General features: G+C 64.1%; 3 protein-coding genes across 5 annotated transcripts; 1 reads left to right on the plus strand and 2 right to left on the minus strand.

Annotated features, from left to right (window-relative positions):
• On the plus strand, nucleotides 1–2,727 carry STK16 (serine/threonine kinase 16). The gene is made up of 7 exons (XM_072874801.1): nucleotides 1–137; nucleotides 1,048–1,267; nucleotides 1,347–1,480; nucleotides 1,556–1,676; nucleotides 1,757–1,852; nucleotides 1,919–2,040; nucleotides 2,130–2,727. The coding sequence occupies exons 1-7, from the start codon at nucleotides 52–54 to the stop codon at nucleotides 2,266–2,268; spliced, it is 918 nt and encodes a 305-aa protein (XP_072730902.1). The 5' UTR covers nucleotides 1–51; the 3' UTR covers nucleotides 2,269–2,727.
• A 525-nt stretch (nucleotides 2,728–3,252) lies between these two features.
• LOC140657222 (tubulin alpha-5 chain) lies at nucleotides 3,253–13,435 on the minus strand. 3 transcript variants are annotated; one of them, XM_072873916.1, is made up of 5 exons: nucleotides 9,388–9,490; nucleotides 7,632–8,279; nucleotides 5,711–5,933; nucleotides 5,053–5,201; nucleotides 3,253–4,843 (listed from the first exon to the last, which is right to left on the minus strand). In XM_072873916.1, exons 2-5 carry the CDS (start codon nucleotides 7,632–7,634, stop codon nucleotides 3,872–3,874), a joined length of 1,347 nt encoding a protein of 448 aa, XP_072730017.1. In that variant the 5' UTR covers nucleotides 7,635–8,279; nucleotides 9,388–9,490; the 3' UTR covers nucleotides 3,253–3,871. The 3 variants fall into 3 exon arrangements, with proteins under 3 accessions (XP_072730017.1, XP_072730018.1, XP_072730019.1); XM_072873917.1 differs by lacking the exons at nucleotides 7,632–8,279; nucleotides 9,388–9,490 and adding an exon at nucleotides 13,392–13,435; XM_072873918.1 differs by lacking the exon at nucleotides 7,632–8,279 and having other exon boundaries at nucleotides 9,388–9,520.
• LOC140657221 (tubulin alpha-5 chain-like) lies at nucleotides 9,510–13,822 on the minus strand. Its single transcript, XM_072873915.1, is given in 5 exon segments — nucleotides 9,510–10,576; nucleotides 10,760–10,908; nucleotides 11,049–11,271; nucleotides 13,392–13,721; nucleotides 13,724–13,822. Coding segments are annotated over 5 exon segments (1,773 nt in total). The 3' UTR covers nucleotides 9,510–9,604.
• Between the last annotated feature and the right edge of the window lie 258 nt (nucleotides 13,823–14,080).

Raw genomic sequence — 14,080 nt, forward strand, 5'->3', positions numbered from 1 at the left:
CGGGTGACGCAATGGGTGACGCGCGGCGGCGGGCGATGACGCGGGCGGGCGATGGGGCAGGCGCTGTGCGTCTGCTCCCGCGGCACCGTCAGCCTGGGGGGAGTGCGGTACCTCCTGCTCCACCGCCTGGCAGAGGGGTCCGCAGGGGCGCTGGGGCGCGGGGGGTCCACGGGCACGGGGGATGCTCGGCATGGGGGTGCTGGGCTTGGGGGGATGCTCGGGCGTGGGGGTGCTTGTGCGTGGGGGTGCTCGGGCGCGGGGGACTGCTCGGGCATGGAGGTGATGCTCGGGCATGGGGGGTGCTTGTGCGTGGCGGGGATGCTCGGGCATGGGGGAAATGCTCGGGCATGGAGGCGATGCTCAGGCGTGGGGGATGCTCGGCCATAGTGGGTACTTGTGCATGGGGGCATACTCGGGCATGGGGGTGATGCTCAGGCATGGGGATGCTCGGGCATGGGGTGATGCTCCAGCACGGGGGATGCTCCGGCACGGGGATGCTCCGGCACGGGGTGATGCTCGGGCATGGGGGATGCTCCGGCACGGGGGATGCTCCGGCATGGGGGTGATGCTCAGGCATAGGGGATGCTCGGGCATGGGGGGGATGCTCAGGCATGGGGGGTATGCTTGGGTGTGTGTGGGACACTCGGGCATGGTGGGGTATGCTTGGGTGTGTGGGGGATGCTCAGGCATGGTGGACAGGTGCTTGAGCACAAGGGGTGTTTGGGCATGGGGGAGGTACTTGGGCATGTTGGGGGGAGATGCTTGAGCATAGGGGGTGCTTGTGCATGGAGGAGGATTCTCATGCTGGGGTTGGTCATGCCCAGGAGTGGACCCATGGGAGTGGGGGTGATTGGGCCTGTGGGGTTATTCATGCAGAGGGGGGATGCTTTGGCTGCCTGGCAGGTGCCCCCAAGGTGGGGGGAACGTGCATGCCTCGGGGGTTCCCATGGAGAGCGGTGCAGGCACCTGCTGCCCTCTGCCCCTGGTCCTGGGTGCTCACAGTTGAGGGCGGGACACCCAGCCCACGCCATGCTCGGCTTCTCGCAGGGGCTTCAGCTATGTGGACCTGGTGGAAGGGCTGCGGGACGGGCGCTTCTACGCCCTGAAGCGCATCCTGTGCCACGACAAGGAGGACCGCCAGGCCGCCCTGCACGAGGTGGAGATGCACGGCCTCTTCGACCACCCCAACATCCTGCGTCTGGAGGCCCACTGCATAGTGGAGAAGGGCGCCAAGCACGAAGCCTGGCTCCTCCTGCCCTACGTGAAGGTGAGGGGGGCTCCCCTGGCCACCCCCACCCCCTTGCTGCCAGAAGCGGCAGTGGTGACAAGCTGGTTGCGTTTGCCAGGGAGGGACCCTCTGGAGCGAGGTGGAAGCACTGCGAGGGAAAGGGACCTTCATGCCAGAGCAGCGGATCCTCGTCATCCTCCATGGCATCTGCCGCGGGCTGCAAGCAATCCACAGCAAGGGCTACGCGCACAGGTGGGGGTCTGGCAGCCCCGGCTGGGGGGGTTGGCAGGGGGCCCAGCAGGCACTTGGTGACATCCATCCCCGCAGGGACCTCAAGCCCACCAATGTGCTGCTGGATGAGGGTGACCGGCCCGTGCTGATGGACCTGGGCTCCATGAACCAAGCTCGCATCGAAGTCAATAGTTCTCGGGAGGCCATGGCTGTGCAGGTGGGTGCCCTGGGACATCACCCCACCAGCCCATCCCTGCCCCGAGCCCTTCATCGCCACCCTCGCCCTCTTCTCTGCAGGACTGGGCTGCCCAGCGCTGCACCATCTCCTACCGTGCCCCCGAGCTCTTCACAGTGCCGAGCCAGTGCGTCATAGACGAGCGCACAGATATCTGGGTAAGGATCTGCCCCCCAGCCCCCATCCCACTGCCGTGGGGCTGCCCTGACCCTGCTGCGCTCCAGTCCCTAGGCTGCGTGCTATACTGCATGATGTTTGGGGAGGGCCCCTACGACGCCATCTTCCAGAAGGGTGACAGCGTGGCTCTGGCAGTGCAGAACCCTATCGTCGTGCCCCCCACAACCAGGTGAGGGGCTGGGGAGGGCGACCCTGCGCCCAGGCAAGCCCACTGTGCTATGCACCATGCAGACCCCCCCCTCGCTGTCTTTCCTCCAGATACTCGGCTGCCTTGCAGCGCCTGCTCTCCTCCATGATGACGCTGAATCCCCAGGAGCGACCCAGCATAAATGACGTCCTCCACCAGCTCGAGGGACTGCAGCCAGTGCCAGCGGGCCAGGACACCACGCAGATCTGAGCCCATCCCACGCCTCGGTGGCGATGCGCCCCGAGGACGAGCCAGGGGAAAAGCAGCTGCCCTCATCCCTGCTCCCCTGCAGAGGGGATTGCTGCACTCGGGGGAGAGCTGCTGCTCTGTGCCGGAGGCGTGTTGGATTTGGAGTGTTCTGTGCCCTGGATGCTGCTGCCTGGGGCTCGGTCTGTGCCCCAGAACTGTGGACGTGTGAGCTGCTGCTAAACACGGGGCCCTCGCTGGCCACTGCCTCCCCCGGGGGTTGCAGAGGAGGATGCTGTGGGACCCCGCAGCTGATGGCAGCCATGGCCCGCAGCTCTACACCCCAGGAGGGTCACTCCTGCCCGGGGCAGAGCCGCGGTCTGGGTCCCAGTGCGGTGCTGGAGCAAGGCGGGGGGGACCCAGCACCTGCTCCACCGCTGCTCTTGGCACCAATGTTGCCTTGTGTTTGGAGTAAAAGATGTTATTGCAGAAGCGTGGATGTGTCCCTGTCTGCAGGGAGGGGGTCCTCGCCGGGGGCACGAGGAGAGCAGGGCACGCTGCCTGGGTCGAGCAGCCAAGCATTGCCGAAGGGGAAGGGCAGCAGAGGACAGCCCCAGTGGGGCAGTGCAGCCAGAGCATTAGCAATAAGCAGAGAAAGTTAATCCCTGGCCCCAGCATGCTCCTAATGGGAGTTAACACAACTCTGCAGCTGGAGCCGGGCACCGCTGTTCAGAGCCTCCGGGGCTGGGCACTGTGGGGAGGGGACTCATCATAGCGCAGGCAGGCAGGCAGTGGCAGGGGTACAGGCAGAGCTTCTCGGCTGTCCAAACTGGAGAGCTGCCAGAGCTTGGGGGGAAGGGGCAGCAGCCCTGCTCCGGTGGGGGCAAGCAGAGCCTGGGGATGGCACAGCCACCCTCGGCTGAAGAGGCTCACTGGGACACGCAGCAGTTCAGCTGCCTGCAGTGGGGGTGTGTGTGTAAAAAAAGAGATGCAGACAAGCGGTTTCACAGGGAGCATTCCCTTCCTTTAATCCTCTCACCACAACACAGCAGAAAAGCAGCCGTGGGAGTTCATGCCATGCTGGATGCCCTTGTGGGGTGCACCTGCTGCACCGCAGAGCCAGGCATGCCCCTTGTCCCACACTGTGGCCACAGGGACAGGGGTGCCAGGCTGCTCACACTGCTTCAACCACTCTCCTTCCACATGAGCCCACCTACCCTCTGGCTGCACATGGGAAGAAGTTCCAGCAGCTGCAGACTTTTTCCTGCTCAGGCTAAATCTGCTGCCCTGGGCTCCAGGATACAACGTGGGGCCATATACCAGACGAGGAAGCAGTACCCACCCCTGACTGGAGCAGCGAGCGGGGTGGGATGTGTGCCACGGCTCCGGGGAGCACCCCCGGGGGCTCTTACCTATGTGGGCAGCAAGCCGGAGCTGGAGCAGAGCGCTGGGAGGAAGCATAGCAGCGCCAGCAGCAGAGCTGAAGCACTCACCACACACCTGACCTGGCAAGAAACCGATACAGCTGGGGGGCTAGTGGGAGACAGAGGCTCTGAAACGGTTTATTGCAAAGGGTTTCTGCAGGTAACATGGGGAAGGAGCACGGTCCTTTTTGGCACGGGCTTCTCTACTCCTCACCCTCCTCTTCATCCTCGTAGGAGTCCAGGCCCACCTCCTCGTAATCCTTCTCCAGAGCAGCCATGTCTTCCCGTGCCTCGGAGAACTCCCCTTCCTCCATGCCCTCGCCCACGTACCAGTGCACGAAGGCTCGCTTGGCGTACATCAGGTCAAACTTGTGGTCCAGGCGAGCCCAGGCCTCGGCAATGGCCGTGGTGTTGCTCAGCATGCAGACGGCGCGCTGCACCTTGGCCAGGTCCCCCCCTGGCACCACCGTGGGCGGCTGGTAGTTGATGCCCACCTTGAAGCCCGTGGGGCACCAGTCCACAAACTGGATGCTGCGCTTGGTCTTGATGGTGGCAATGGCGGCGTTGACGTCCTTGGGCACCACATCCCCACGGTACAGCAGGCAGCAGGCCATGTACTTGCCGTGGCGAGGGTCACACTTCACCATCTGGTTGGCTGGCTCAAAGCAGGAGTTGGTGATCTCAGCCACCGACAGCTGCTCGTGATAGGCCTTCTCTGCGGAGATGACGGGGGCGTAGGTGGCCAGGGGAAAGTGGATGCGAGGGTAGGGCACCAGGTTGGTCTGGAACTCGGTCAGGTCAACGTTCAGAGCCCCGTCAAACCGCAGTGATGCTGTGATGGATGAGACAATCTGGCTGATGAGGCGGTTGAGGTTGGTGTAGGTTGGGCGCTCGATGTCCAGGTTCCTGCGGCAGATGTCATAGATTGCCTCGTTGTCCACCATAAAGGCGCAGTCCGAGTGCTCCAGGGTGGTGTGTGTGGTAAGGATGGAGTTGTAGGGCTCCACCACAGCAGTGGAGACCTGTGGTGCAGGGTAGATGGAGAACTCCAGCTTGGACTTCTTGCCATAGTCAACGGAGAGTCGCTCCATCAACAGGGAGGTGAATCCAGAGCCAGTGCCACCTCCAAAGCTGTGAAACACGAGGAAGCCCTGGAGTCCTGTGCACTGGTCAGCCTGCAGAGAGAGATGCATGAGATTGCTCTGAGATGGATTTGCTTGTGAACATCTGACTGTTCAGAAGTCCTTCAGGACCTGGTCCATCCCTGCCATGGGCAGCTGCAGAGCCCTCCCAGGGTGCAGCAGGGCTTGCAGTGTGCTCCCACCCCCAGCAGGATGCTGGAGCCCAGCCCAGGGGGACACGTCCCTCCTCTGTGGTCACCTACCAGCTTCCGGATCCTGTCCAGCACTTGGTCGATGATCTCTTTGCCGATGGTGTAGTGCCCGCGGGCGTAGTTGTTGGCAGCATCCTCCTTGCCGGTGATCAGCTGCTCAGGGTGGAAGAGCTGGCGGTAGATTCCAGCCCGAACTTCATCTAGGAGAGAGCAGGGGAAGGTTGAGCCTGGCGCAGGCTGTTGATTTGAGCCAGCTGCCAAGCAGCTGAGCGGGTGCAAGCACCCATCCCTCAACCTCCTCCTGGGCTCCGCCTGCCAGGGACACGGCCAAGGACCCACACGTCAGCAGGGCCACCACCAGCATCAGGTTTCTCTGGCAGAAGGAGGTGGCTGCCACCTCCCTGCACAGGAGCTCAGCTTCTCCCACTCATCGGAGCTGCCTGTCCACAGCGTGCAGCAGCACAGCCAGAGCTGCCGTGCTGGTTGGGCTGGTTTCTCTCTGTGCACATGTGGTAGCAGGGACTAGCAGCACCACTGCCTCTAGGACACTTCAGGAACAAAAGCTGGTGCTCAGGTTTGTGGCTTCTCCTGGGGAAAGGAGGGCCCTTGGGTTGAACCCGGTGCAGGATACTGCCAGCAGACCACGAGCACCAGCCACTTGCTACCCACCCAGGCGTGCACCCCAGGCCATGCAAACTCCAGCACTCACCGATCACGGTGGGCTCCAGGTCCACGAAGATGGCCCGCGGGACGTGCTTCCCGGCCCCGGTCTCACAGAAGAAGGTGGTGAAGGAGTCATCCCCTCCACCGATGGTTTTGTCGCTGGGCATCTGCCCATCGGGCTGGATGCCATGCTCCAGGCAGTACAGCTCCCAGCAGGTGTTGCCCATCTGGACGCCGGCCTGGCCGACGTGGACGGAGATGCACTCGCGCTGGGGAGGGGGAGGCAGGGTCAGATCCTGGCACAGCTCTGTCCTGCCCGCCCCAGGGAGGGCTCTGCCTGGTGTCAGTGCCACACAGCCACCTGCACAGGACCTGCTCCGGCCAGTGGCCCCAGGGAGCACATTTTCCTTTGGGTGACCTCCTGCATGCCCCTGAGGGGCCTCACACAGCTGTCATTGCCCTCAGCCACGCACAGGCATCGTGCCAGGTTGGGAGCCAGCTCTGGCGTCCCTCCTGCCCAGCCCTTGCTGAGGGCCACCAGCCCCACAGACTCTGGCCGGGGCTGTCCTCCAGCAGCGCAGGGAGCAGAGCCTGGCCCAGCTCCCCTGCCAGGCTCCCTGGCAGCCTCAGCCCCTTCCCCATGCCACAGCAGGCCAGCAAGGTGCTGAGCTGATTATGGGCACATAATTAATCCATGAGGTGCAGCCAGCTTAGGGGAGCCCCTCTGCTTGCTGCTCCAGAGCCAGGTAGGCACGCAGCCTCCTGGGTTGAGGGGCCTTGGGGCTGCAGGGGCAGTGGGTGTCAGCCAGGGGCTGGCAGTGAAGCCCAGCAGCCTCCGAGGCAGCACAGAGACTCCCTGGGCTATGCAGTCCCAACCCCGTGCTGCAAAACCCGTATGGGCAGAAGTGCCAGGGAGCGGGCTTTGAGCTGGAGATGTACTCCTGTGCTCCCACCCTGCAGGTGTAGGCCTGCTCCGCTAACCCCGGCATGCCTCCTCCGCTAGCTCCAGCATCCTTGGTCCCCTATCCCTGGCATCCCTCCTCCGCTACCCCTAGCCTCCCCGCTCTGCTGCTCCCGGCATCCCCGCTCCACTACTCCAGCACCCCTGCTCCCCCGGGCAGGACACCACAACTCAGCCTGGGGGTCCCCAGGGCTCTTCACTCCCGCGTTCCCCAGCCGCGCAGCGCTCTGAGCAGCGATGGGGACCGTGCCGCGCTCCAGCGCCACGGGGCGGGGGGAGCACAGGGACTCCCGCCTCCTCCGGGAGGGCCGGGGCAGCCTCAGCCCGCCGGGAGGAAAGGCTGCCCGGGGCAGGGTCCCCGGCAGAGCCCGGCTGGCAGCGGCGGGCGGGGCGCTGCGCTGCGCCTCCTGGCACGGCCCCGGCCCCCTCCCGAGCCGCTAAATATAGCCCCGGCCCCAGGCGAGGGCAGCGGCGACCTCCCGGTTTGGACAGCGGCCCCGGCCCGCTCCGCCGCTGCCAGACCCCCGCGGGACGGCACGGGACCGGACGGGAGGGACGGGACCCCCACGCTCGCTCCTCGCTGCCAGCCCCGACGTGGCGCCCGCCGCCGCGGGGGGAGCCCCGCCGAGCGCCCAGCTCCGGTGCCCGGCCGGCGCCTCCACCCCCGGCAGCTGTTCCCGTCCGTCCACCGCCACCGTTCCCCGCCGGAGGGGTCACCCCCTCCATCCCCGGCACCACCCCCCCATCCCCCCCCCCCCGCTGCGGTGGTGGGGGGACCCAGGCGCCCCGGGACCGGTGGCGGCGGGGGGGGACCGGGCAGAAGCGGCGGGGGGGCACGGCTGCCCCCGGGCAGGGGCCGGTGGGGCTGCCCAAGGTCACGGCGGGGAAGGAGGGGGCGCGTCGCGGCGGCTCCGCCGTGCCCGGTGCCCCGGAGCGGCTGCCGAGCGGCGGCCGGGCGCCCTCCCCGCCGCCGTGCCCGCTGCCCCGCCGCCCGGCCCGCACTCACCATGCTGCGGCTGGGGGTCCGGGCTCTCCCGGCGGCTCGGTGCGGCGGGACTCGGCGCGGAGCTGCGGCTGCTGCAATCCCCGCCGCAGCGCCCTCTTATAGGTGGGAGGGGCCTGCTGCCGCCACGCCCCTTCATTTGGGCACATTTGCATGCGGGGCGGGAGTCCCCACTTCGGGGGCAGCGGGAGCCTGCCTGAGAGGGACCCCAAGGTGCAGGGGGCTGCGGCTGCTCTCCCTCCTCTGCCGGCAGGGAAGCCGGGGCACCCAGCCAGGCTGCGGGCAGGAGGTCCGGGCTCCGTCCCTCCGGGGTTACAGGCCGTGCTCAGCCACCAGGACGGGGGGCCAGGGCAGGTACGGCAGCCCCTACCCTGCTCTGCCTCCAGCTCCCCCGCACTGCAGGCTCCCTGGGATCCAGGGACACCCCGAGGCCACCTGGGCCTCTAGAGCAGGAGAAAGGAGGAGAAACAGGCTAGAGAAACAGGTCAGGCTCTGGAGACCAGGGTGCCTGCAAACCTCCCTTTGCCATCAGCACCTCGGGAACCTCCGGCCGAGGGCTGCCTTCCCTGCCGGTGGGGACAGGCAGGCAGTGCCGTACCTCCACGAGACTGCAGATCAGCATGACAAACCTGGGCTGAGGGGCTGGCCCAGCTGCCAAAAAAAAAAATAAAAGAGTCATTGTAGCCCGTTCGATGTTAGTGACTTGTGACTACGCTCGGAGAAGCCCCTCCATTTGAACCCTGGCTAGCACAGCCTTCCCCGCCAGGGCCAGCGCTGCTCCTGCTGAGGATGAGTGAACCACCAGCCTGGCTGCTGGCCGGGGGAAAAGCAGAGCCCAGCGCCCCAGCCCTGCACCTGTGTGCAGCAGCGAGAGGGCTCTGTCCTTGCTGCCAGGGCATGGGCTCACACAGATATCCCTGCCCATGGGGACAGGGGCTCTGCTGCCCAGGAGCACACCAGGAGACACTGCTGTGTCCCTCTGCAGCAGGGTTCAGGTCAGAGATGGAGGGTAAATATTTAAGAAAAAAGGAACAGGACACAGTTCTAACTCCTATGTGTTTTTTGGCAGCAGTCAGGTCTCTCTGAAGACATGGGGAGAAGGTGTCTCTGTAGTGGGATCAGGGCAGTGCCTGGCATAAGGGGCAGCAACTCCTGCCCTGGTGCAGCAGCAGGCACTGCCCAGTCTGAGCCCAGGGCTCTGGTCATGGGCATGGGGAACAGTGCCAGGAGCCCTGCATAGCGGGATGAGCACCTGGCCATGCTCCAGGAATTGGTGCAGCCTAGTGCTGGCTCACACTTTCCCCTCCAGCTGACACGAGTGCATGCTGGGTGGAGGACGGCAGGGGAGGACAGCCCCTGTGGGTCAATACAGCTGAAGCATTAGTGGTAAGCAGCAAAAATTAATCTCTGGACCCATCATGCTGGATAATGGGTAACAGAAATATCTTGTTGGCAGCTGGAGCCAGGAGCTGATGTTCAGACTCCTGTCTGCCAGGCAGGGCAGGGAGAGGGCTCAGCACACGCCCAATGCAGAAGATGAGCTAGGGCAGGCAGAGTGGGGCCATGTTCCCCAGGGGGATGGCAGAGCACCGGCAGAGCCAGGCGGAGAGTGGGCAGAGGTGCTCCCAGATGGAGAACCCCATGCCTGAGCTAGGTGCTTCTCCCACCATCTGCTGGATCCCTTTGATGGACATGCTTGGACACTTCCCCAGAGGATGCTGTGCATCCTGGCCATAGTCCCCTGGTATGGGGCTCTTACCTATGTGGGCAGCAAGCCGGAGCTGGAGCAGAGCACTGGGAGGAAGCATAGCAGGGCCAGCAGCAGAGCTGAAGCACTCACCACACACCTGACCTGGCAAGAAACCGATACAGCTGGGGGGCTAGTGGGAGACACAGAAGCTCTGAAAGGGTTTATTGCAAAGGGTTTCTGCAGGTAACACGGGGAAGGAGCACGGTCCTTTTTGGCACGGGCTTCTCTACTCCTCACCCTCCTCTTCATCATCGTAGGAGTCCAGGCCCACCTCCTCGTAATCCTTCTCCAGAGCAGCCATGTCTTCCCGTGCCTCGGAGAACTCCCCTTCCTCCATGCCCTCGCCCACGTACCAGTGCACGAAGGCTCGCTTGGCGTACATCAGGTCAAACTTGTGGTCCAGGCGAGCCCAGGCCTCGGCGATGGCCGTGGTGTTGCTCAGCATGCAGACGGCGCGCTGCACCTTGGCCAGGTCCCCCCCTGGCACCACCGTGGGCGGCTGGTAGTTGATGCCCACCTTGAAGCCCGTGGGGCACCAGTCCACAAACTGGATGCTGCGCTTGGTCTTGATGGTGGCGATGGCGGCGTTGACGTCCTTGGGCACCACATCCCCGCGGTACAGCAGGCAGCAGGCCATGTACTTGCCGTGGCGAGGGTCACACTTCACCATCTGGTTGGCCGGCTCAAAGCAGGAGTTGGTGATCTCAGCCACCGACAGCTGCTCGTGATAAGCTCTCTCGGCCGAAACCACGGGAGCATAGGTGGCCAGGGGGAAGTGGATGCGAGGGTAGGGCACCAGGTTGGTCTGGAACTCGGTCAGGTCAACGTTCAGGGCCCCGTCAAACCGCAGTGATGCTGTGATGGATGAGACAACCTGGCTGATGAGGCGGTTGAGGTTGGTGTAGGTTGGGCGCTCGATGTCCAGGTTCCTGCGGCAGATGTCGTAGATTGCCTCGTTGTCTACCATGAAAGCACAGTCCGAATGCTCCAATGTGCTGTGTGTGGTGAGGATGGAGTTGTAGGGCTCCACCACAGCAGTGGAGACCTGTGGTGCAGGGTAGATGGAGAACTCCAGCTTGGACTTCTTGCCATAGTCAACGGAGAGTCGCTCCATCAACAGGGAGGTGAATCCAGAGCCAGTGCCACCTCCAAAACTACGAAACACAAGGAATCCCTGGAGGCCTGTGCATTGGTCAGCCTGCAGAGAGAGCCAAGTAAGATTCCTCCAAGCACTGACTTTGCTGCAGGGAAGTTTCAGACTTTTGCTTGGGCAGCCACAGATCCATCCCAGGGCACAGGGGGGCTCACCCCATGCTCCCACCCCCAGCAGGATGCTGGAGCCCAGCCCAGGGGGACACATCCCCCCTTTGCGGTCACCTACCAGCTTCCGGATCCTGTCCAGCACTTGGTCGATGATCTCTTTGCCGATGGTGTAGTGCCCACGGGCGTAGTTGTTGGCAGCATCCTCCTTGCCCGTGATCATCTGTTCAGGGTGGAAGAGCTGGCGGTAGATTCCTCCCCGAACCTCGTCTAGGAGAGGTTAGCACAATGTCAGAGATTCTCTAACTGGCCCTGGGGAAAGGTGGCAGGAGCCACCCTAGGGACTGTCCTGCAGTGGGTTGTTCCCAGAGATACTGACCACTGTCACTGCCCAACTGAGGTGCACTCACCGATCACGGTGGGCTCCAGGTCCACGAAGATGGCCCGCGGGACGTGCTTCCCAGCCCCGGTCTCACAGAAGAAGGTGGTGAAGGAGTCGTCCCCTCCACCGATGGTTTTGTCGCTGGGCATCTGCCCATCGGGCTGGATGCCGTGCTCCAGGCAGTACAGCTCCCAGCAGGTGTTGCCCATCTGGACGCCGGCCTGGCCGACGTGGACGGAGATGCACTCGCGCTGGGGAGGGGGAGGCAGGGTCAGATCCCAGCTGGGACCACAAATGCAATCGCTGCAGGTGGTGAGGCGCGCAGCCCAGGCCCTCGGCAGCTTGTGCAAGCCACACTGCCCTATAGCCCGGGTGCCTTGTATTCATCCCAGTCTGCTGCCCTCTCCCAAATCTGGTGCTCTGCCTCCCGTCACTGCACTGGCCACCTCAGGGGCCCAGGGAGATGGAGACCCATCTGCCAGAGCCAGGGACACCAGGCACGTTCCCTGGACTGCCCCCACCCACACCCCTGGGAAGAACCCGGTGAGCATCTTCTCTGTTGCCTGAACAGCCATTTGGCTTAAGGGCTGGAGCCCCGCAACAGCCGGCAAGGCCCCTGCTGCTACTCCAACGACAGGGCTGTGGGCTGAGATGACAGAGCATCACCCCGGCGCTGGGAGCTGAGGAGGTGACGGCACTGAGGACGAGTGCCCAGCAAGGAGGGGGATTTGCAGAAGTGAACGGTTGCCATGCTCTGAGGCTCAGCTTCCCTAAATTAGCTCCGGAAGGAGGAGGAAGCGTTAGCTGCACTTCTTAACTGAACTGAAGGGCTGAGGTGGGAGGGTGCCCTAGCTCAGGGCTTCAAGGGCAGCCTCAGGTCCCTCAGGGGAAGCGAGGCTGAGGTCAGCTCTGCAGCCTTGCTCCTTCCCGGTAAGGCATCCCAGAGGCTGCAGCCCTTTTGACAGGAACCACAATATTCACTGCCTCAGCCCTGCTGTTGCCAAGGACTTGGATGCGTCATCAGTTATAACCGAGGCAGAAGAGCATCCAAACCAAACCGGATTTCCAGAGCCATGGGTGCACCACTGTGAGTCAGCTGGCAGGAAGCCGGTGGAGCCAGCCATTTTGCGCTCAGGAGCACGGCAGCGATTGCCATCTGAGGAAGTTGCATGGGTCACAGCAAGTCCTGGCTCTGTGCACCTAGGGTGCTTTCAGTGCTGCATTTCAGAGGCAGCAGTGACAGTGAGGGATGACAGACAAATAAGCCCTTGGTACCCATGGTGAGAGCCAGAAGTCCATTTCCCCACCTTTCCCAAAGCTGAGATGCAAGGAGCAGCAAAGTGACAGCCCCCTTATCCCTCCCAGCAGGTCCATAAATGTTTTGTAACACAAGGAGCCAATGGTAAGTCCTGAGGAAGCTCCAGGATCCTCAGCAGAAGTGCACAGCAAGCACTGACGCAGCTGCAAGCACCTCTGGATGGCCACAAGAAAGAAGAGACGAGAAAGGACTCCTCCTGTGCCAAGGACCTTGCAAATCAGAGTGGGGGGCAGAGGGCTATGCTGGTCACCGCCCTTCATCCTGCCAATGCGCAGCAGCCAGGACTGGCTTTGTGGGACCCAGTGCTGACAGTAGGCTGGGCACAGCCCAGCAGCGGGTGGGACACAGCAGTGCTGGTCACCAGCCAGCAGACTCTGCCTTCTTCACGGCAAGGTCTGGCTCAGGAAGGGCAGGGAGCATGGTCCCGTGGGGCAGCAGGCAGGGTGCCTGGGCACGCTGGGGCTGGGATGCTCTCCAGAGCAGCCGGAGAGCTCAGGAGCCAGAGCTCGCAGCAGGACCATGGCGGTAAGGCAGCCCGGAGGCTCACCCCCAGTGATGCCCACCCGTGGGTTGGCCCCTGGCACCCGAGGGGCAGGGCAGTGGGTGAAGCCACGGCTTAGCTCCCGGGGCTCAGCTGTGGGTCCGCAGCGTGGGGGGCTGGCAGACTGGGCACGCTCCCCACAGCCGGAGATGTTACCGCGGGAGAAGGGCAGGAACCGTGGCTGTTAAAAGGGAGGAGAGGTGAGAGGGTCCGCCCAAACGCCACTCTCCGCACACGGCGGGTTTCGCTGGTGGCCTCCTTGCCTCGGACGTGTCAGACGGGCGCAAGGGGATGCCCAAAGCAGGGAGGCTGCCAGGTGCCTGGCCGGGAGCAGCTCAGAAAAGGCCGGAGCCAGGCAGAGGCAGGGCACGCTCAGCGGGCACCCCCTCGGCAGCTGCCCGCCCCTCTGGGCTCCCAGGGGAGGCCCCCCGTAAAGCTATGGGGGCCGCAGCCTGCTGCAGGGAGGGCCCCGCGGGACCGGAGGGAGGGGGCAGCCCGGGGCCGGCACTCACCATGATGCCGCTGCCGCACGACCTGCCTCTCCCCGGGCTGCCGCAGCTCCGCACGCCGGGACGGCCGCGCCGCCGCCGCCTTATAGCGGGGGCGGCACCGGCGCTCTGGGGCGGGCCGCCCCGCCCGGGACGGTTGCGTGCGTTTGCATAAATTCTCGTGCATTGCGCATAGTTGCATCCATCTGCATAGGCGCGGCTGCGCTGCACGGCCCTGGCTGGGTGCATTGGTGGAGCCACCCAGGAGCAGCATCCCGGGCCCCCCCGCTCCCTGCCTTGGAGGGGCCCCGGGAGACCCGGGGGTCCTCTCGAGGGAAGGGCAGAGGGGCATAAAGGCTGGTCTCGCTACGCCTGCCGGTCCCGGCAGAGGGGCTTCTGCTGAGGGGCAGAGATGGCACCTTCTTGCTGGGTGTCCTGCTGGTGCGAGGCACCATCCAGGCATTCACCGGCACAGACTTAGGGAGCTGAGGAAGGGAAGTCAGCAGAGACCCTGGCTCAGGTCTTCCTTCCTGGTGGGTTACAGGTGCTGATGTGATGCCCAGGCGAGCACAGAGTTGGGTCTTTGCCAGACACCCAAGGCCCCCGAGGAACACCCGGGAGAATTTCTGGAGAAAACACAAGCAGAGGAAACACTTCAGAGGCAAGTGAAGTCCTTCCTCTTTGGACATCAGTGAGAAAAAAGCAGGAAAACT

The sequence above is a fragment of the Ciconia boyciana genome, chromosome 10 (assembly GCF_034638445.1).
Source record: "Ciconia boyciana chromosome 10, ASM3463844v1, whole genome shotgun sequence".
Taxonomy (NCBI): domain Eukaryota; kingdom Metazoa; phylum Chordata; class Aves; order Ciconiiformes; family Ciconiidae; genus Ciconia; species Ciconia boyciana.